General features: G+C 52.2%; 1 protein-coding gene across 1 annotated transcript in view; it reads right to left on the bottom strand.

Moving 5' to 3' along the window:
* Window positions 1-210: 210 nt before the first annotated feature.
* SEMA4D (semaphorin 4D) overlaps window positions 211-21,474 on the bottom strand; it is a gene marked incomplete at its 5' end in the record, with an annotated part of 36,897 nt that continues 15,633 nt past the window's right edge. Inside the window, 10 exons of the mRNA XM_049895032.1 lie at window positions 211-2,639; window positions 3,820-3,863; window positions 3,961-4,133; window positions 9,512-9,627; window positions 10,857-11,079; window positions 12,435-12,591; window positions 12,675-12,850; window positions 15,882-16,033; window positions 18,774-18,887; window positions 19,772-19,865. Of these exons, the coding sequence (XP_049750989.1) occupies window positions 1,711-2,639; window positions 3,820-3,863; window positions 3,961-4,133; window positions 9,512-9,627; window positions 10,857-11,079; window positions 12,435-12,591; window positions 12,675-12,850; window positions 15,882-16,033; window positions 18,774-18,887; window positions 19,772-19,865 (2,178 nt within the window). The remainder of the gene's footprint in view (window positions 2,640-3,819; window positions 3,864-3,960; window positions 4,134-9,511; window positions 9,628-10,856; window positions 11,080-12,434; window positions 12,592-12,674; window positions 12,851-15,881; window positions 16,034-18,773; window positions 18,888-19,771; window positions 19,866-21,474) is intronic.

The following is a 21,474-nucleotide window of genomic DNA, read 5'->3' as shown; positions in this document are numbered from 1 at the left end:
ACCAGGAAATGGACACGGATGACACGAAAAGAAAGTGAGTGACTTCACGGCTGCCCCAGGCCCACCTTCTGCTGCCCGCCCCCCTGGGGCCATGCAGGGACACAGGGCGGAAGCCTGGGAGCACCCCACGCACAACACACACCAACTTCAACACTGCAGAGCGGGAGGTAGCCAAATGCAGCTCGTCGGCTCAATAAAGTCTTGCCCAGATCGAGGACGTGTATTTCTTATTTATTCAGTTACTTTTCATATTTATACAAGTCAAAGTAGAAAAATAAAAACAAAGTAAATCTTATAAAACACAAATGTTTACACCAAAATGGTCCAATGATATCATACTGGAAGATGAGGCTGTCTACACAGGCACACAAAATCCAGAGTTTATTGCTCTTGCCAGGAAGAACGTCTCCTCTGATGGTATTCACAGAGGGTCAGGGAAGGGTGAAGGTAATAAACAAAAGGTGACATCGTACCACCCACTTACACCTTCCACCACCAAGAGGCAGGTCCGGCGTGGCCGACGGTCTACGCAGGGCGTCTCCCAGGCCCTCTGGAGCAGCTGCCCGCCTACCACCGCCTAGGCCGTTTCCAGTTGTGGAGAAGCTCATGTAGATGGGCCGTGGGTGTGAGATCAAAGCAAAGAAAAAGATGTTCAGAAAGCCATGGAAGTCCTGGCTAGCACTGTCAGTCTGGACAGAAGGTTTCAGCCAGTGGCTGTGTGCATCCAGTTGTAAGGTGCTCACTCCTTCACCTGTGGCTTGGTGCAGCCCAGCCTCCGCTGTCTGGGCGTCACCTGGAGCCCGCGAGGTCACTGTCCCTGCTCAAAATCCCAAATCCAGTTGTATGGATGTGTGGCAGTCCTCTGCTGCTTTCTCATCTTCAGAAGGTTTTTAAAAAGGAGAAAAACACACACAAAAAGGACAAAACAAAAACCTTTCTGAGAGCAACAACATTTCCCTCAAGTAATGAAGAAGGAGAAAAAAAAAAGTAAGCGTGCTCAAAAGATGGTTTTGGGTTTGCATTTCTAAAAGCAGAAAGAACACATGTAGCAAAAGTAAGTTCATCCCTGAGAATCATCAGCAACTTAAGCCGTATTCTATCCCGATACACAATAAGGTCTAGAAGATACATCTTCTTCATCTGCTCCAGAAATTAAAAAAAAAAACACCAACACAACAAAACGAAAATCCTAAAAAAATTAAGTGGCAGACAAGGTTCGTGCCAATCTGGACAACAGACTATAAGTTACCAAACTGATAAACTAAAATGTCATTTCCAATCTGGAATTAAATTACTTGTTAGTGGCCGCGATGAGGAGGGAAGGCTGAAGGTACAACTCGTCTTGGGCCAACGGGCTTGGCTGAGCCTGTGTCTCTCCCAACAAAAGCAAGGGCTCAGGTGAGTCGGCGGCTCCTCCTGCAGGTGCATTCTCCAGCACGCTAGCCAGCTGGGGCACACGTGACCAGGGTGTGCCGCCTGCTGCTTCCCAAAAGGTCAGAGAAACCAAGTCGTAAGCTCAACCTAACAGACAAGAGGACTGGGGTCTGTGCATGGGGGCTTCTCTACGCAGGGCGGGACTGGATGGGATCACTGCCTGGCAGAGCACGAGAGGCACCTGCGCACAGACGCCCTTGCCACCCAACGCGCCTGTGCTCAGCCAGCCAGCCGGGAGGACCTCGCCAGGCATCTGAAGAGGAGAGGCAGCCCGCCTCAGTCCCCGTCAGCGTCCGAGTCCGCGTACTTCAGCTCACATTTCACATCAAACGGCTTGTCCTTGACAGGAAGGTCGTCGATCCTCTGGGAGTCCTCGCGGTCGGTGGGGAGCTTGCTGGTGATGGTGTCCTGCTCCGTCTCGTAGCCCGTGTCCAGCGCCGGCTTGGGCTGCTCCCCATTTTGCTGAGAGAAGCTCCCCTGCTCCACCAACGTTTCCTTCACATTCTGCTCACAGTCAGAGAAATCGGATTTGGGCTTTTTCTTCCCGAGTAACATAACGGAGCGGAATTTTAGACACGGGCTGGGTAGGTAGCCTTTGTAGCAGTTGTAGGAAAAGAGACAGAGGAACAATGCAAAGAAGAAGAGGAAGAGAAACATGAGGAGGCGATTGTCACTGGACTTGAGGTACATGGTCTTCTCCGAGTGGACCTGTGGGATGGTGTTGATGACGACCTTCGGCTGGCAGGGCATGCTCGTGGGTGCGAGGTGGGAGGGTGGGGTCATCACGGCACCAGGTGTGGTGACCCGCACAACTGGTGTCTGGGGAGCGGCCCCTAGGGTGGCTCCCGCCAACACTCTGGGGGCAATTCTACTCTCTTCTGTCTGAACAGCCGGCAGGGTGGGAGCCACCAGAGTGTGTGCGGCTAACTTCACCTGCAAAATGTGCTTTGCGAGCTCCTGGGAGACGGTTTTATTCTTCACCATTTCCTCCGACAGACACTGGTAGACCCCGCTGTCCCCTGCAGACAAGTTGAAGATGAGCAAGTTTTTCCTGCCCAGCAGGCTGTACTTGGGGCTGTCAGCCTTTAACACGCTGTTCTGGAACTTCCACACCACTCGAGCCCAGTTGGACTTCTGGGAACATGTGAGCTCTGCTGTGCCGCCATGCTTGAGAAAATGCTGCTGGTAACTTCCCTGAACTTTATCTGGAACATCAAAATAAACGTGCACAGCATCAACAACCTGCTTGTTAGCTCACTTCCTCCACCAGCATGTTAACATGCGCAAAACGACACAAGGGTTCCACCACTGCAGCAACACGGAATCTTCCAGAGCAACTAAGGAGACGAAGACATGCATGCCCGAGAAGCAAGGACGAACCCCAGCTGGTAGTCCACGTGGGAAAAGAAATCTGAGGCAATTCTGAGCAGCAGAAACCCCATTTCTCGCCCTTGTTTCTGCTCTGGTTCCTACAAGTGTGAGCCTTTCAACACACCTTGGCACCCTCCTCCTACATTTCCCTAGCCTGATGATAGCTACCCTATAAAGGCCTGCAGGGAATGTCACTAGCAGGTACACCTGCCTCTACTAATGTCTGGGGAGAAAGCATCAAGAATGGGACATGCCTAACACGACTCCACCCGGCATCCTGGGACTACTCCACTGGGAGTGCACCCTGGCTTCTTGGCTTGTCACCTGCCACTAAGTCAGCCCCTGACTCCTGGCAGCCCCGTGCACAATAGATCGAAACTTGGCCCGTCGCTGCACCACCCCCAGGGTCAGCTGCGGATGATATGCCTGTGATCCAAGCAGATGATGGCTGATTTTCTGGAGCAGACCATCAAGCCTGTCTTCCTAGACTGTCTTAGTCTGGAAGCTCTGCTGAAGCCAGCCTAGCATCGTAACAACAGCCAAGCCTCGACCGGCAGATGGTGGCGGCTGCGCTTCAGGTGCACTGGCTGGGAGCTGAACCCAGCTCTCCCTGTGGAAGGTGAGAATCCTACCACTGAACCACCACTGCTCTCGAGGACTAACTACTTAGGGGCCCCTTTCTGCCCCTTTACAATAGGCTCCGGTTTTGTTTAAGGAGCCCCAAGCCAGGCGGGCTAGAACAGAGCAAAGCATCTCCAAAGCAGATGCTGTGGTTTGGACAGAGAGCGCTTTCTGGCAAACAAGTTCACTCTCAGTTGTTTCAAGCATTCTTTTCTGCAACAAAAGGGACAGAGAAATACCGTGGCTTCTACTACAAGGTACTTGACCTCGGTGCTGAGCAGAGGCAGAGAAAGAAAGGAAAAGTACAAAAATACCATAAACAGGAAGCACTGTGAAATGGGTTTTAGGTCCTCATTGTTTCTCAAAGAGACATAGTGACAGTGAATGACTCACCAGGGCAAGCAGACACGTCCCCACTCAGGTCCTGAATCAAACCCCTGCAAAATAACCAGGCAGAGATTACCAACACGCTTGTGCTTTTCACTGGGGGGTGCGGGGGGCCCCAGCCCTGCGTGCACGTTCCTCTGATGGTACCTGCCGGATCCGTGCTCGTGGTGCAGAGTGACGCAGGCGGTGGCGTGCGGGCTCCAGGCACAGTAGGGGTCTCGTGCTAACACGCAGTCCACACACGTGCTGTGCTTTCCACAGAAGGCCACGGGGGCCTGGACCGTGCCCGAGTTGGAGCCAGCATAGACAAATCTTTTGCCCTGTGGATATGAAACAGAGGTGAGAACAAGCATTTGGGAAAAGGCATATGGCAAAAAAAAAATATCAATATTGCTGTCTGCTTATTTACTAGGCTCACAGAAGACAATGACAAAGCACCTTCAAGCTACCCATCAAGAAGAAAGCCCGCCTAATCCAGAACTGAGGACTCCCTGGGTAGTGCCAACAGCTAATGTGCTTGCCTGCTAACTGAAAGGTTGGAGGTTGAAGTCCACTCAGAGGCGCTTTGGAACAAAGGCCTGGTAATCTACTTTTGAAAATTCAGTCACTGAAAACCTTTGAGCACAGGCGTAGTCTGACACAAGTGGGGTTGCTGTGTGTCAGTCAGACGTGACTCTGTGGTAAGCGGTTCCTTCCTCCCCGATTCCGTAGTCTTCTGAAACACCTGGTTTGGGACATTACACCTTTTAGACCAGACTCCACTACCAGCTAAGAACACGATACACCCGCCAACCTAGCAGCCAGCCTACCTGGCTTACTGATCTTCTTCTCTCATCAAATCCTGACTAAATGAGGTTTCACCACACCAAAGGTCCACGTGAAACACAGACAGACATCTGAAGGAACGGCAAGCTCTTTAGAGCTTTAGATTCGGCCACTTGACTTTTAGTCTACCTTTGCCTGTATCTGTCTTAAAAAACCATGTTGGTTAACATCAAAAGATCCTCAAATTTATGAACAAATGAGCGTTTTAAAGTCGGGTGAAATACTGTCTTATCCTCCAAGGAAACATTCTAAACTAACTTCAGAGCCGGGCTCAAGATCAAAGTCCTCGGTGCTGACTGAGATATCAGGATTTGTACCACATCAAAGGCCTGCAAGGTGCAGACCCCTCGGGGGTGAAGCACCAATGGGAACCTGGGCGCACGGCACGTGGGAGAAGAGACTCCCTTTAGTCAATGGGTTAGAAACACAATGACGACAAACAGCAGAAAGAGCCGGGCCCATATAAGCGGGAAGACAAGGCCATGTGCCGGCCAATCTGTAAGAAGGACAGGCATGGTGCCTCAGACCACGTTTCGGGGAATCACGTGTTCGTGGAGGCTGTGGACACAATTCCCTGGGTGGAAGGCCAACCTGACTGCTTCAAAAGTCCAGCTGGGCCTGGTGGAGGACACCCCGTGAGGGCCACACACACTAGATGAAGATAGAACATAGCCCTGGGACACCCAAGGGGGACCCCTGCCTGAGAACACTCACCAGTGAGAGGTGGGGGTGGCTATGATTGGGGGTGTAGAGAAGGTCCAGCCCAGGCCGAGCCCAGTCACCTGCTCTGCAGGCCACCCGACACCCAACGCCCACTTCTCCCTCCCCAGTTAGTGAAGACCAAATGGAAGAGAGAAAAAAAAACCCATCTTGTAACAACAAGGCCTCTCAGGGCCCCGATGCAGAAGAAGCAAGAACAGTGGGGAGTGACCATGAGAGCCCTTACCAAGGACTGCCCCAGCCAGCTCCACTGCGGGGGCTAGAATTAGCGGACAGGCACAGTGAGAAGCAAGACATGTGTAGAGCCTCAGAGTATCTTCCCCATATAACTAGTAACTAGTGGCTTCGGAAAGCCCTACGGAGGGCACGTTCTACTCTGACACACAAGGGGCCAACATGTACAGGCATCCACTTGATGACACCTGGCTTTGGAGGCTTAAGGTGCTGCAAATGGTTATGTCCGTCAGCTGCTAACAGAAGGGTCGGTGATTCAAGTCCACCCAGCAGTTCCTTGGAAGAAAGGCCGGTGATCTACTTCTAAAAAAATCAGCCACTGAAAACCCTATGGAGCAGGGGCAGGGGTGTGCAGACCACGGTTTCAGGGGACATCTAGGTCAACCGGCATAATGAAGTTCATTAAGAAAATGTTCTGCATCCCACTTTGGGGAGTGGCATCTGGGCTCTTCAAAGCCAGCAAGCAGCCATCTAAGATGCATCAATTGGTCCCAACCCACCTGGTGCAAAGGGTAAGGAGGAACATCAAAGACATAAGGACAATATGGGTCCAAGAGACAGAAAAGGCCACATAAACCAGAGACTCCATCAGCCTGAGACCAGAAGAACTAAATGGTGCCCGGCTACCACCAATGACCACCCTGACAGGGAACACAACTGAGAGTCTCTGACGGAGCAGGAGAAAAGTGGGGTACAGAACTCAAATTCTAGTAAAAAGACCAGACTTAATGGTCTGACTGAGACTGGAGGGACCCCAGAAGACATGGACCCCAGACTCTCTGTTAGCTCAAAACTAAAACCATTCCCGAAGTCAACTCTTCAGATGAATATTAGACTGGACTATAAGATATTGCGTGGTTTAAAGTCAGGAAAGGTGTGGGTCAAGGTTGTATTCTTTCACCATACCTATTCAATCTGTATGCCGAGCAAATAATCTGAGAAGCTGGACTACATGAAGACGAACTTGGCATCAGGATTGGAGGAAGACTCATTAACAAGCTGTGTGATGCAGATGACACAACCTTGCTTGCTGAAAGTGAAGAGGACTTGAAGCACTTACTAATGAAGATCAAAGACTGCAGCCTTCAGTATGGATTACACTTCAACATAAACAAAAATCCTCACAAATGGACCAATAAGTAACACCATGATAAACGGAGAAAAGACTGAAGTTCTCAAGGATCTCATTTTACTTGGATCCACAGTCAACACCCACGGAAGCAGCAGTCAAGAAATCAAAAGACGCGTTGCATTGGGCAAATCTGCTGCAAAGGACCTCTTCAAAGTGTTGAAAAGCAAAGATGTCACCTTGAAAGGTGTCCTGATCCAAGCCATGGTATTTTCAATCGCGTCCCATGCATGTGACAGCTGGACAATGAATAAGAAGACTGAAGAAGAACTGATGCCTTGCCGTGTTGGTGAAGAATACTTAATATACTACAGACTGCCAAAAGAATGAACAAATCTGTCTCGGAAGAAGTGCAGCCAGAATGGTCCTTAGAAGCAAGGATGGTGACACTGTGTCTTACACACTTTTGACACGTTGTCAGGAAGGATCAGTCCCTGAAGAAGGACGTCGTGCTTGGTAAAGTAGGTCAGTGGAAAAGAGGAAGACTCTCGAAGAGATGGACTGATATAGTGGCTTGCAACAATGGGCTCAAGCATAACAATGATTGAGAGCATGGCGCAGGACCGGGCAGTGTTTCCTGCTGTGGTACATAGGGTCACTATGAGTTGGAACCGACTCGACAGCACATAACAACAACAACAATCTAAGACATAAAATACACTTGTGAGAGTGCGCTTCTTGGCTCAAGTCGATCCATGAGACTGAATGGGCAGCTTTTGTCCAGAGGTGAGATGAGAAGGCAGAAAGGGACAGGAGCTGGTTGAATGGACACGGGAAATACAGGGTGGAAAGGGGGAGTGTGCTGTCACATTATAGGGAGAGCAACTAGGGTCACATAATAACATGTGTATAATTTTTTTATGAGAAACTAACTTAAACTGTAAACTTTCACTTAAAGTACAATTAAAAAAAAAAAAAAGAAAACCCTAAGGAGCACAGTTCTACTCTGACACACATGGGTCGCCAGGAGATGGCGAGGACTCAGCAGCAACTGGGTTTTCTGGCGGTGCTTTACCCATGTCCACAGATGCTTTGGTGCACCTCCCTCCAGGAGGCGGCGGGTAATCACTCCCCTCCGGGTATGCGCAGGACTCATGTCTAACAAACGGGCTGGAAAAAGACACAGTGGCTTTGATCCCAGTGGTCAGGCCCCGTCCCTCTGCGTGCTGCCCAGGGCTGTGGAGGGGCAGCCTGACAGGGTCTGGACCCACTCACTGGCTGGTGACCAGTGCCAGGAGCTAACTGCTGCAGGAGCTCTCTGAAGGGCTGAGGCTTCGGCCACAGCTGGAGAGGGCTGCTCAGGGGCATCTAAGGTCAAACCAGACAGCTGGTACCGAACGAGTATGGACGCAGTAGGACAACAGAGTAAGGCCTTCAGAACTGGAAGGTGCAGTGGGAGAGGCGGGCGCTGGGTGGGCCACACACGCACAGGAGATGCAACATGTGGCCGCTCTTGCAAATTCTGCCAACCCTCCAGAGCCCAGTCAGCCCAGCAAGCCACAGAGCAGGGTCCACCCAAGGTCCTGCTGGTGCTGCGACTTGAAGCAGGTGCTCCAGTCCACAGTCACAGGGTTTGGGTGCAGGCAGGACTCTCTCCGGGATGGCTGCCTCACGTAGCAAGCCCTCCACAGGTGCCGTCTGGAGGAAGGACAGAGCAGCTCCCCCCAGTACAGCGCCATGCTGTCAGAACCCTGCCTGTTAGGCACTCACTGTGTGCTGCTGCCTGTGCTCAGCACTTCGCCGGGGTCATCGCATTAAGCCTCAGGACTACCCAGTGAAGACACACCTCTGCCCTACTGGGGGGCGGGGGGCACTGTGGCACCGAGTGCACAATGCTGTCCAGACTCACACAGCCACGCGCAGTGGAGCTGGGATTCAGAGCCAGGCGGTCTGGCAACCTGCACTCTTCACTGCTCATCCCTCATCTTTAACATGGGGGCAGCACCCATGTCCCAAGGCCACAGCGGGTACCGAGGGAAATGGCATTATAACGGGTCGGCAAACTATGACTAGCAGGACAAACCCAGCCCCCTCTATTTCAGACAGCCTACGAGTGAAGAACGGGTTTTAGATTTAACAGCTGTAAAAAAAATTCAAAAGGGTAATATTTTATGCCATGAAAAATTCTATGAAATGCAGAGTTCAGGTCCATCCATAAGGCTTTATAGGGGTGCAGCCATGCTCACCCGCTTAGGGGTTGCTTGTGGCTGCTTTTGGGCTGCAACAGCTGAGCTGAGTTGTGACCCAGGCTGCATGGCCCCCAAAGCCAAAAAGATGTACTATCCGGCCCTTTACAGAAAAAATTTGCCAACTCTGATGTGAAGAGAACACCCTGTAAATACATACAGACACGAAGTGTTATCATCATCGTCACAGATTTTGATTTTGGCCTGCAAGTAAGCAAGCAGCATCAACCCCATGGCCCACAGAGATCCCCTGAAATCTCACCAAGTTCGTGCACAAGGAGGTGTCTTTGCAGGACAGCGCACACACAACAGGAGCACTGTCCATCTGCTTCAGCTACACAGGGAGGTCTTGGCGACTTTCAACAAAGCCCTGTCTCCCCAGGTTTGCTCTCCCACTGTCCCAAACTTCAAACCACAGGGCTCACATAACTGTTTCATTAAGTGCCTGAATGTCGGCTCATTTTGCACGTAAAGGAACCAGAGCCCAGAGGGACACCCCAGGCCCCACCACCAGGGACAGAGCAGGCAGGTGTTGCCCAGGGCTCAGTAACTCTCAGATCACCAAGGCTTGGACACCAGGGCCAGCTTTGCACTATTACTTTACCTTCTTCAAAGAGAGCAGCAGGGTCTGGACAGGCTCAAAGTCTGGGAACAGCTGCGTCTCCTCAATGATGTGCATGCCGCTTTCCAGGCTGACGGCTTTGTGCAGGGCGCCCCTGTCTGCAACGTCAGGGCCCACAGGTTAGTAACGGCGCCCAGAGGGAGAGCAAGGTGTCCAGGTACTGCTGACGACAGCAGCAGGTGCTGCCCCTTCACGCTCAACTCCTCCTCTAAAAAGGTACCCCCAAAGAGATGCCAGCTTTGCATAAAGAGGAAAAAGGAAAAAAAAAAAGCCTTTGGCAAAATAAACAATTAGAAACTCAAATGCTGAAGAGTATTCCACACCTTCTTTGTGACAAGTAGATGAACGTTCCATTGCTGGCTCCAACAATCACTTGTAATCAGAGCTGGCATTGTGATGCTGTTTCAGACTCTGGGTCCCATGCAAGATGGTCTCGCACGCCCCCAGCCCTCTGGGTCCCACGCGAGATGGTCTCGCACGCCCCCAGCCCTCTGGGTCCGATGCGAGATGGTCTTGCACACCCCCAGCCCTCTGTGGTGCCCCCACATAAGGGGCAGCCCAGCGAGGAGAGGACAGGCAGTGCTACCTGGCTGAGGCAGCACACACCAGGTGGGGCTCAAAAAACACCCAGGACAGACCTTGGTGTCCTGCCAGCTACCCCACATCTGATGACTGGCTCTCCGTTCCTGAAAAACGTGTTCAAAATTCACAGGCAAAACACCCGAAACGCTTGCCTTCCAGAGCAAATTACAACGTCTCACACACGGGCTCCAAAGAACTGTGCTGTCACTGCCAGATGTCAGAAATGCCACACAAATGTCTCCTACAGAGCCAGATCTCCTGCACTCACGACTGGTCTTGGCTCCTTGGAAATGGATGTTCCTCTGCCCCAGACCTGAACTCCAGACCGCACACTAGTGCTTGCATTTTTACCAAATTCCCCAGTTGACCTGAAGGTCAGAGACTAGCCGCTAAGGCCATCCTCAAAAGATAAAACAAGACTAGACAGGCCCATAAACCAAAACGAGACTAAAGGGTACACCAGCCCTGGGGCAAGGACTAGAGGACAGGAGGGAACAGGAAAGCTGGTAACAGGGAGCCCACGGTTGAGAGGGGAGAGTGTTGACATGTCATGGGGTTGTTAACCACTGTCATAAAACAATATGTGTACTGTTTAATGAGAAACGAGTTTATTCTGTAAACCTTCATCTAAAAAAAAAAAAAAAACTAAAGCACAATTAAAAAAAAAGATGAATCAGATTTCCCCACCTAGTCCACCCAAGGCCAGGAGCTACCCCAGATGACCGTGGGGTGCTGGCAGACACACCTGTGCTGATGAACATCACGTCACAGACAGTCCCGTCCAGGGCCTGCACCCTGTCCACCACGATCTGGGTGTAGTTCACGTCCTTCTTAATTAACCGGGGCCTGTTGTCAGTTGGGGTGACAGAGTCGTCCATCAAAGGGTGGTCTTTGACGAACTGCAGTGTCTTGTCAGGCAAGTTCAGGGAGCTGGTGAAGTTGGCCGCTCTGGCCTCACTGTTGATGCACTGTGGGAGAAACCGCACGCCCTGAGCACTGTGCGGAGCTGTGCACCTACACGGCCACAGCACCAAGCCTCCATGCTACCACGCACACCCATGTGGCCACGGCACCACACCTCCCCATTGCCACACGTACCCACATGGCCACGGCACCGTGTCTCTGCACTGCCAGACATACCCACACAGCCATGGCACCGCACCTCTGTGCTGCCAGACACAGCCACATGGCCACGGCACCGCACCTCCCCATTGCCACGCATACCCATGTGGCCATGGTACCGCGTCTCCGTGCTGCCGGACATACCCACACAGCCATGGTACCGCACCTCCGTGCTGCCAGACGCACACTCAGAAAACACAAAGTGAGTCTCTTGAAAAAAGAGGCAGCAGTGAAAACCTGAGGTGCCCTCCTCCCAGGAATCTGAAGACCCAGTTATAAAGCGTACGAGAAGTGCCACTGCTTTTTTATCTATAAGGTATCATTTTGCTGCCTGACATATAATCAAGTAGTTTTCTTCTGTTTATAACTGAAAAAGGACTTAAACCTTTTGGAATTGAGAAACACGGAGCATTTGATAGCATGCCTGTGACAATACCCCTCGAAATAGTCCAGCCCTGTGTAGCCTAAAAGCTCAAGGGCATGAACTTGGTCTTTTCTGTCCTCGCTCCCGATGTACGTAAACCAAAGTGCGTGACAAGTGAACAAAAAGTGCTCTGGGGGAAGATCACTGGCTTTGTCCCCAGTGTGCACAGCTGGAGTGGTGACAGACACCCACAGACAATGGCCTTCCTGGGCGGGGGGCTCCGGGGACCCCACCAGTCTCCTAGCTCAAGCCGGTGCGACACTGCCCGACACACCCACTCATGCTTGTGGAAAGTGGATGGATGTGTCAGACAAGCCTACAGATCCACATTCATTTCTACGTGAAACTCGTGAGATTTAGGAGACAACGTGACTCACTGACGACCACACAGTGTCGCTCATCAGAGCACTGAGGCCTTTACCAGAAGGTCGTGTATTTCTCTGCAGGAGACTGAAACCGAAACCTGCCACATTATACTGTGCACGTACTCCCCTAACACCCCTCCACCAGCTAGAGCAGGCTTCCTGTGTGCGCCGTGTAGCCAGAGCGGCTGTACAACGTGTGTGTTAGAAGGAAGCAGCAGAAGGACCAGTGGTGCCCACTGGCCTTTCCCAGGCATGGTGGCGTGGGCGGGGGGGGCGGGGTGGTCTCTGTATCCCTGGGGACAGCCCCTGTGAGCAGCGCCGGGAGACCTGGTGCAGCCAGGTCAGCTGAAGCTGCAAGGGTGCTTATGTCAGGCCCCACCCTGGGAGGAAAAATGCCCCCTCCTGCACTCACCGCTCCAGGACGCGGCCTGGGCACCACCCCATTGTAGCGCACCCACTTGGTATGAGACTGCTCCACTGTGGCGCTCTGCATGTACTTCCCATGGGAGAAGACCTCCTCCACCGCGGACAGGTTGTAGGCACACACCGCCGACAGCCCCACATTGTTCCTGGGCAGGAAACAGAGGGTGTAACGGCCAGCCAGGGTGCCGGCGAGACGGCAGCCCCAGGGCAGACCCGCACGGGCACTCACAGCTGTGGGGTGAAGACAGCGTAGAACACGGGCTCCTTCAGCCACGGGCCCCGGAGAACAAACACGTCCTGCAGCATGTTGAAGACAAGGTTGCTGTCCGGTTTGGAGCAGATCAACCGGGCTTTCAGGAAGGAGGTCCACTTCTTCTGCAATGTCCTCAGTCCTCCCTGGTCGCCCTGAAATCCGAAAGACACGTGTAGAAGAGAACACACTTACTCCCCACCAGCAGGTGAGGCCTTGTTGGGCCCAGTGCCTGCCCATGCCAGCAGGTGAGACCATGCCACGTCCAGCTCTTGCCCACACCAGCAGCTAAGACCGTGCCGGGCCCAGTGCCTGCCCGCACCAGCAAGTGAAACTGTGCCAGGCCCAGCTTCCGTCCATGCCAGCAGGTGAGACCATGTGAGGCCCAGTGGCCTGCCCATGCCAGCAGGTCAGACCATGCCAGGCCCAGCTCCTGCTGGCACCAGCAGGCTGCGGGGCCTCTCAGGCCCCAGATAATCAGGCCAAGTGAGGCAGGTGAAAGCTAAAGAACCTGCAACTGACCCTTCCGTGACCCACAGCACAGCTTCTATGCCAGCTTGAGTCATGGACGTGTCCCCTCGTTAAAACACTAGACTGAAGCAAACAGCCAAAAACCCATTTGATTACAGCTAAAAAACAATACTCAATTCTGCCCAACACTCGTTTCCCAGTAGCGAAGACAGACACACCACTTTTCTGACAAACGTTTCACTTCCTTGGCCTTTGCCTGTGTCCACTCTCCAGGCACAGGAATCACCAGTTAACTACACGTGTGCAGGTCTGGTCTCCCCAGAAGAACATGCCTATTTGAGAGGTTCTGCCCTTTACTTCTTTTCTAGCTCCCCAACCAACCTGCCAAAGTGCTTTGAAGCTACTAGGGGCTTCACGAACACTTTTGAGTGACCTGAAAACCAAGAGAAAAACATAAAACCTGTGTGACTTTGAGGGCAGTGGTGGTTCAGCGGTCGAACTGTCGCCCTCACAGGGAGACGCAGGTTGGATTCCTGGCCAATGCACCTCACGAGCAGCTACCACCCAGCTGTCACTGGAGGCTTGTGCGTTGTTAGGGTGCTGCACAGGTTTCAGGGGAGCTTCCCAGCTAAGAGGGACCAGGAAGAAAGGCTCGATGATCTACTTGGGAAAATCAGCCAACGAAACCCTGTGGATCACAACAGTGCAATCCTGCTGCCCCTGGGGTTGCTCTGAGTCAGGGCCAACTCAATGGCAGCTAACGACAACAACAACTCACTTCACTTGACCTGGAGAGAAACACCGAAAATGCCAGCTCTGAATGCAGAAGCCGTCTTTATTCTGGACAAAATGAAAGCCCGCCCTTCCCCACCCTGACTCTGTGATCATGGAAAGCTGAGTTTCTTTTTTATGAAAGAATGTTATTTTCTTCCTTTATGTTTTACCACGAGGTAATTTCCACCATGTCTGTGGTCATTGGTTTCATCTGGCTCTGAGCTGGCAGGAGTCACCGATAACCTGTCTGCACGATGGCTCTGCAAGCCTGAGCAGGAGGCAGGTAACGGGGTGCCCAGGGCAAGGGGGTGCTCCTGCTGCCTTAAAGTCGCAGGTAGAGAGATTGTGGAAAAGAAAAGAGAGACACTTAAGACCTGCAGAGAACCCTGAGGCTTCCGTTTGGGGATGTGTGTGCATGCTATATGGGGGACCCCAAATCTCTGCTGATATTCCTGAGACCCCACACACACAGGCATCGTGTACACAGTAACAAGTCCCTGGTGAGTCAGGGAAGGGCTGCTGGGGCAGGTCTGACCACTTGCTTCCTGATGGTCACATGGCTGAGAGGATGGGAGAAGCCTCTGGGGCTCCTGGCCGCACTGCTCCAAGGGGCCGTGGCCAATACTCAGAAGCACCGTCCCACACTCCTCCTCCTCTGTTACAGCCTGCGGCCCAGGCGCAGCGTGACCGTGCCAGGGTGGTCTTGCCTGCAAAATTGGGGGCACAGCAGCTGCTGAGGGCAGCTGCAGCATCTAGTCGCGCATCCTGGCTAGAGTGCTGGCAAAGCACTTGATAGACGTGCAGGTGTTCAGAGCACCTGTCTCTGTCTCATGCTCACAGTCACTAAGGGAGGAACATCAAAGCACCCACCTGGTGCACTGTAGGCATGAAACAACAGCCTCTGTGATGATCGAGGACTTCGATGGTGGCCACTAGAGCAAGGGCAACCAGAGACGCTGAACAGGTTCACAAAAGATTTCAGACTAAGATAGACTAGAAAGAAAGGCCTGGCTATTTACTTCTGAAGATCAGCCAATGAAAACCTGACGGATCACATGGTCTGAACAGCATCCAATCACAGAGATGCCACGGGACTGCGCAGTGTTTCATCCACTCTCTGCTGTGTGGGGCACCATGAGTTGGGGGCCAACTCGGTGGCAGCTAACGACAGCACAGAGCAACTGTACTTCTAAAGCTTTCAATTCGGGGAAACGTGGACCTGCCCCAAGCTAAGTGGTTGGTCAGTGGCATTCACACTCAGCTCAGCTGCCGTGTGTGCTGTGCAGTTCCTGACGGTTGTGGAAGCTTGGTCCTTCGGTTGGTCTCCCAGGAACTGTCACCTCCGATCAGCCCAACAGTGCGCGTCTGTCATGCATCCCGCACGATCAGCCCATCAGTGCGCATGTGTCACGCATCCCACACTGCGCCTGCGGGTCAGCAATTCAAAGCTTCCCTACCCCAGTATGGACCTCAAGCTTCGTGTCTCAACGAACATCTTAGGATCAGTCATTCTAAAGTTCTTGCTTCTCAATGTTTCACTCCTACGTTAGTTATAAGAGCCATATGGTAAAATTCCAATTTCATTATGCCTTGGTTAATACAGTGAAAAAACAGTACCTGTTTATAACCTGGGGGAGGCTTGGGGAAGATGTGATCAAAAAAGAGTTTCCTGAAAATAAGGGGCCCGGCCGTCCTGCAATGGGTGTGAATACGCCAGGAAAATAACCAGAGCTACAGCAGAAGTAACCTTCCACATGACAGGCCCTCCATCAACACTTAGATTGTTGCAGGAGAGAATAAAGTGGCAGACACACAGACATGTCAGGCAGATACATGGACGTGTCAGGTGAAGCCTAAAGTCTGGGACAAGTAACTAATTTTCAGATAACCCATCGCCACAGGCCAGGACAAAAAGACAATGAAGACTGAGCAGTGCCCCACCTTGCACACTCTGGCTACCCTTGGTATCATCAGCTTGAAAACAAACTCGTACTCCACAGACACCTCCATGAAGAAGAAGTACACTTTGTCATCCTCGCCCTCTGTGTCATTGAGGTTTCTTCGTATCACGTCTGCGAAGATGAAGCTGGGCTCTGTGGAGAGGAGACAGCCCTGAGATCTCGGCACATGAGCTGTGTTACCACCCAGCATCGGCCGTGCAAGCCTCTGGTCCCCAGTCTGTGTTCACAGATGGAAGACTTAGTATTGGTAAGATGTCAAAGCCACCCAAAGTGATCTACAGATTCAATGCAATCCCCGCAAAAATCCCAACCACCTTCTTTGCAGAAATGGGAAAGCCGATCCTCAAATCCATACGGAATCACAGGGGCCCCCATCAGCCAAAACAATCTTGAAAAAGAACAAAGCAGGATTCACAGGTCTCCATTTTAAAATATACTATAAAGGCACACTAATCAGAACAGTGGCACTGGTATAGGACAGACACATACATACCAGTGGACCATCACCAGGCCAGAAAGCTCTGCTCAAGGGGACATCTCCAGGGATGCCCTGCTCCAGACCCCAGGTGCAGGAATGATGATACTGCTGAGCCCCTTAGAGCACCCAGCCTGCCCTCCTCAGCCTCAGAGCAGCAGGCCCCCATTGAGGTCCATCCCTGAGAAGCCTGCCTGGGCTTCCTGACTGTCAGCCTTGGGACCCCAGGGAGCCAGACCCATCGTTCTTGGGGATCCATCTGTAAAATACGCATTTGCAGGTTTAAATAATAACCCCTCAGCCAACAAATCCAGGTGCCCAGCAGCTCTGGAGTGACCAGCTGTTCCTCATCTCTGGCCGTAGCATCTGCCCCCCAGACCACCCCACCTGTGGAGAGGCTGGGAGGCTGGAAAACTAAGGGCTGTGCCTCATCTCTGGCCATGGCATCTGCCCCCAGACCACCCCACCTGTGGAGAAGCTGGGAGGCTGGAACACTAAGGGCTGCGCCTCATCTCTGGCCGTGGCATCTGCCCCCAGACCACCCCACCTGTGGAGAAGCTGGGAGGCTGGAACACTAAGGGCTGTGCCTCATCTCTGGCCTTGGCATCTGCCCCCCAGACCACCCCACCTGTGGAGAAGCTGAGAGGCTGGAACACTAAGGGCTGTGCCTCATCTCTGGCCTTGGCATCTGCCCCCCAGACCACCCCACCTGTGGAGAAGCTGAGAGGCTGGAACACTAAAGGCTGCACCTCATCTCTGGCTGTGGCATCTGCCCCCAGACCACCCCACCTGTGGAGAAGCCGGGAGGCTGGAACACTAAGGGCTGCGCCTCATCTCTGGCCGTGGCATCTGCCCCCAGACCACCCCACCTGTGGAGAAGCCGGGAGGCTGGAACACTAAGGGCTGCGCCTCATCTCTGGCCGTGGCATCTGCCCCCAGACCACCCCACCTGTGGAGAAGCCGGGAGGCTGGAACACTAAGGGCTGCGCCTCATCTCTGGCCGTGGCATCTGCCCCCAGACCACCCCACCTGTGGAGAAGCCGGGAGGCTGGAACACTAAGGGCTGTGCCTCATCTCTGGCCGTGGCATCTGCCCCCAGACCACCCCACCTGTGGAGAAGCTGGGAGGCTGGAACACTAAGGGCTGTGCCCACAAGAAAAGTCCCAAGTGAGCAGGCACGGGCCCTCAGCACCTTGGACACCGGACTCCGAGCACACGCTGTCTGGAGGCAGTAAAGAACAGAGCTCTGATCTGATGAGGCATCTTGAGGTTGTCCACAGAGGCCAACACCAATCTGCATCTCTCTGACCTTTGATATGACCGTGGAACTACATGCCCCATCTGATCCATCTGAGCAGGCCTACCCTCAGAAGCTCACTGCTCATGAAGCCACCCCAAATCGATTTTCACAGGGAGCAAAGCTACTTAGAACAGTGCCCTGCCACAGGAGAAAAAAGCACAAACACGCTCTTGGATTCCGGCTCAGGCAGCCCCAGGCAGTGACAGACGCATCCCCAAGGCACCTAGGACCTGCCATCTGGTCCTCTGAGTCAACTGGTGCCTCTGCAGACTCCCAGCCCGCACCTATGGCCCCATGGGGCGTTCATTACGATCAGCTGAGGAAGCGAGACCGTGGGCCTGGCTTACAGACGGTGCTGTGTGATATACAGGAACCACCCCAAGGCTGACAGCCACAGCACTGCAGCCCCTTGCTGGGACCTCCCTGAAGGACAGTCGTGGAGGGAAACCCTCCCAGAGGGCAGAGCTTTGAGCGGTGCACCTGGCTGTTCACTTCACTTGGAAGAAGAAATGGCCAGATGTGCTGCTGTCTACTGGCTGATTCATGGGCTGCAGCCAGTGGTTTGGCTGGATGGTCAGGGACACGGAAGGAACGTGACTGGAAAACTGGAGACAAGGAGGTATGGGGAAGAGGTATGTGGACAGACCTCTCTGAATGGGCCAAAGAAGTGAAGATATTTGGGTCTCATGTGAATGGCTCATCAAAGGGGGACCTCAGCAGAAGATGATTTGAACAATCAAGTGGACAGGATGATGCATTCTGTGGAAACCAGTCATCCTCTTCTCCCAACCACTCCCAAATTTGTTCATTTGCTCAATGGGCTCATGAACAAAGTGGCCATGCTGGCAGGGATGGAGGTTATGCATGGGCCCAGCAACATGGACTTTCACTCAACAAGGCTGACTTGGCTACAGCAACTGCTGAGTGCCCAATCTGCCAGCAGCAGAGGCCAACACTGTGTCCCTGATGCATTGAGCTGCAGGCCACACCTTCACAGGCAGAGCCAGCAAAGGGAGACATGAACTGGCGCACTTCCGCTGGCAAGGAAATAACCACGCATAGAAATTCACCTTCAGTGGGCGGCTTCTGGTCCTTACCGTTAAGCCAAGGTATAGCGTACTCTGTTCTCAGTGGACTCTGGGAAGAATGGCGAGAGATGATGGGTTCACTTCCCAGAAAGTTATACGATGTCCCGGAGTAAAGTTCTCCATCTGCAGTGGCCCAGGAGGAAAGAGGAAAAGTGAGTAAATATCTCAATCTGGGGAGTCAGTGTAGGGGACAAAACCTCAACACATTTTCTTTGTAACCTCATATAAACACCTCCTGGAAACATGAGGGACCACGTGCCCGACTTTTGGAAGGCACGTTTCTGCTTCCTTCTGCCTCTTCTTCTCTCTGATGTGGATATTGTTGTGCTGTGTTTTATGGGCACCAAGGGGCAGTCACTAAACACAAGAAGTTCCAGCATCCAGTAAAAGGATTGTCAGCATGACAGGTAGAGCATATGGGGCCATGGCCCACTCCCTGGGACCCCTGAGCCCTACCCAGCAGGATGTGGCTCAGCTACAAACCTCCCCCGGAGCAAGAACATTTGCTCACCTTGACCACACGACCCACGGGATCCCCATAAACAATGGGTGTGAAATAACGTTTCCCCACAAATTCAATTCTGGATCATGATGGTGGGCGGTTATCCTTCTCAACGTATACAAAAACTCTGGTTAAATTAGAAAGTAGGAGTTCCTGGGTGGTACAAACAATTAACATGCCTAGCTGCTAACCAAAAGGCTGGAGGTTCCAGCGTACCCAGAGGTTCTTCGGGAGTAAGACCTGGTGATCTCTTTCCAAAAAAACAGCCACTGAAAACCCCATGGAGCACAGTTCTACTCTGACACACATGGGGTCACCATGAGTTGGGGTCGACTTGATGGCAACTGGAATACATATGTAGAGTCACATGTACCTTTCGTAAGAATGGCTAATATTAAAATGAAGCACAGAAAAAGTACTGATAAGCAAAAAGGGACCGGACGCACTTAGTGTGCCATCACACGCACCACCTTCAGTGAACACAGGCATGAGGGGCCAGACTCACCAACCATGACAGACGTATAGCTCTGTGCTGGGTCGAAAGGACATCTTCCTTTGCCATCTTCATTCTTCCCCAGAAACTTAAAGGCTGTTAAGTTCTGTGGTAACCAGTGAACAAAAAGAAAGTATATCACATTTGTGAAGTCATGGAGTAATAGTCTTTGTACATTTAATCTTATAGACCCGCTCTTTCTGGTAGACCAAGCAGAAGAGCAAATGTGTGAGGAGCCAGGGGAGGCCTGCCATCCAGAGCTGCACCTGGTGCTGCTCAGCTCAGGTGTGGACAGCAGCTCCTCCATGTACCTGCTCTGACATGCTGGCCAAGCTATGCACAATCTCAGAGCTTCAGTTTACTCATCTGTAAAATGGGGACGTGTGGGCTTTTAAGATCAATACAGGTGGCATTTCAAAGCACTGGGGGAAACCTGACTATCCAATAAACATAACAGAAAAAAAGACAACAAAAACAAAAGGAAGCTGAATTCCCACCTTGCTCCACCCATCAGAACATATTCCAGATGGATCACTGATCTGAACGCTAAGACGGGAGCCGTGCTGCACGGGACAGCTCAGCAGTGTTTCGGCCTTGGATAACCCTTCTAAGAAAGCCCAAAGCTGTGCAGGGAAAAATGGACAGGGCCCAGGACAGAAAAAACTGGAAAGCCCTTCGTGCAGGAAAAAAACGAGATGAAGTTAGACGACAAGTGACGACCGGGGAAATGCCTGCAAAACGACAGACGAGGTGTTTACACCCCTGAATGTGTGTACAAACAAGCTGCACAAACACTAAGAAACAGGATCTCGTGAGCCAAAGGCAGCAAGGTGCACAAGAGGAAGCCCACACGAGTACCTCGGGCAGGACAGGGCATGTGAACCTGCTGGAAACCCAGGGGCACACAGGATGGGGACAGATGCAGGAACACCCCTCTCCACCCAATAGCCAGGAGGGGCTGCAGCTGATGGGAAACGTGCAGGGCTCCCCATCCGCCTGGGGTTTATAGGCACAGAAAGAGCAATAGTCAACAGGCACTGGGAGACACCGCTGACTGGCCAGCTAAAACCCACGCAGATCTCACCTGTCAGGTGAGGAAAGACGAACTGTGTGATAATACAGCCCACCTGATGGGACCCATTTATCACAGCTCTAAGGGACGTGTGGGGACTATTGGGGAAATCTGAGCAGGGACTGGAGAGGAGGCTTAGGTGTACTGGGGATTGCTGGAGAATTTCTTAGATGAAATGACGAAGCTGGAGTTGATACAGGAGATGTCATTATTCTCAGGAAAGCATGGGAAGGGTCATAGCTTAACACACACACACACGGATTTTAGCAAATATGGCTAAATGTTCCCATATCTGTGCAATCTAGGTGAGTAACACATACACAAGTGATCAACTTTTCTGTAGGTTTGAAAATTTCTACTTGAAATGAAAATGACAGGTCTAGATTTAAATAAAATACACTATCCCCTTACATCTATAACTGACATACCTATGGAATTTAAGTTTAAACTGCAGTATTTGAAGCTTCTCATTAAAATTTAGCCTGGAAACCCTTTGATGCTCAAATATGACTTGGTACACATTTTCTGTCCTTAAGGACTTTACACATTCCAGAAGCATGCCCCAATATCAACCTGGACTGCCTGCCTCTGGGGGTGCATGCGCCCCACAGACCCCATGCGAATCTCACCCCAAAGGTCTGCG

This window comes from Elephas maximus, chromosome 9 (assembly GCF_024166365.1).
Source record: "Elephas maximus indicus isolate mEleMax1 chromosome 9, mEleMax1 primary haplotype, whole genome shotgun sequence".
In the NCBI taxonomy this organism is placed as follows: Eukaryota; Metazoa; Chordata; class Mammalia; order Proboscidea; family Elephantidae; genus Elephas; species Elephas maximus.
This window is presented reverse-complemented; position numbering and strand designations above follow the sequence as displayed.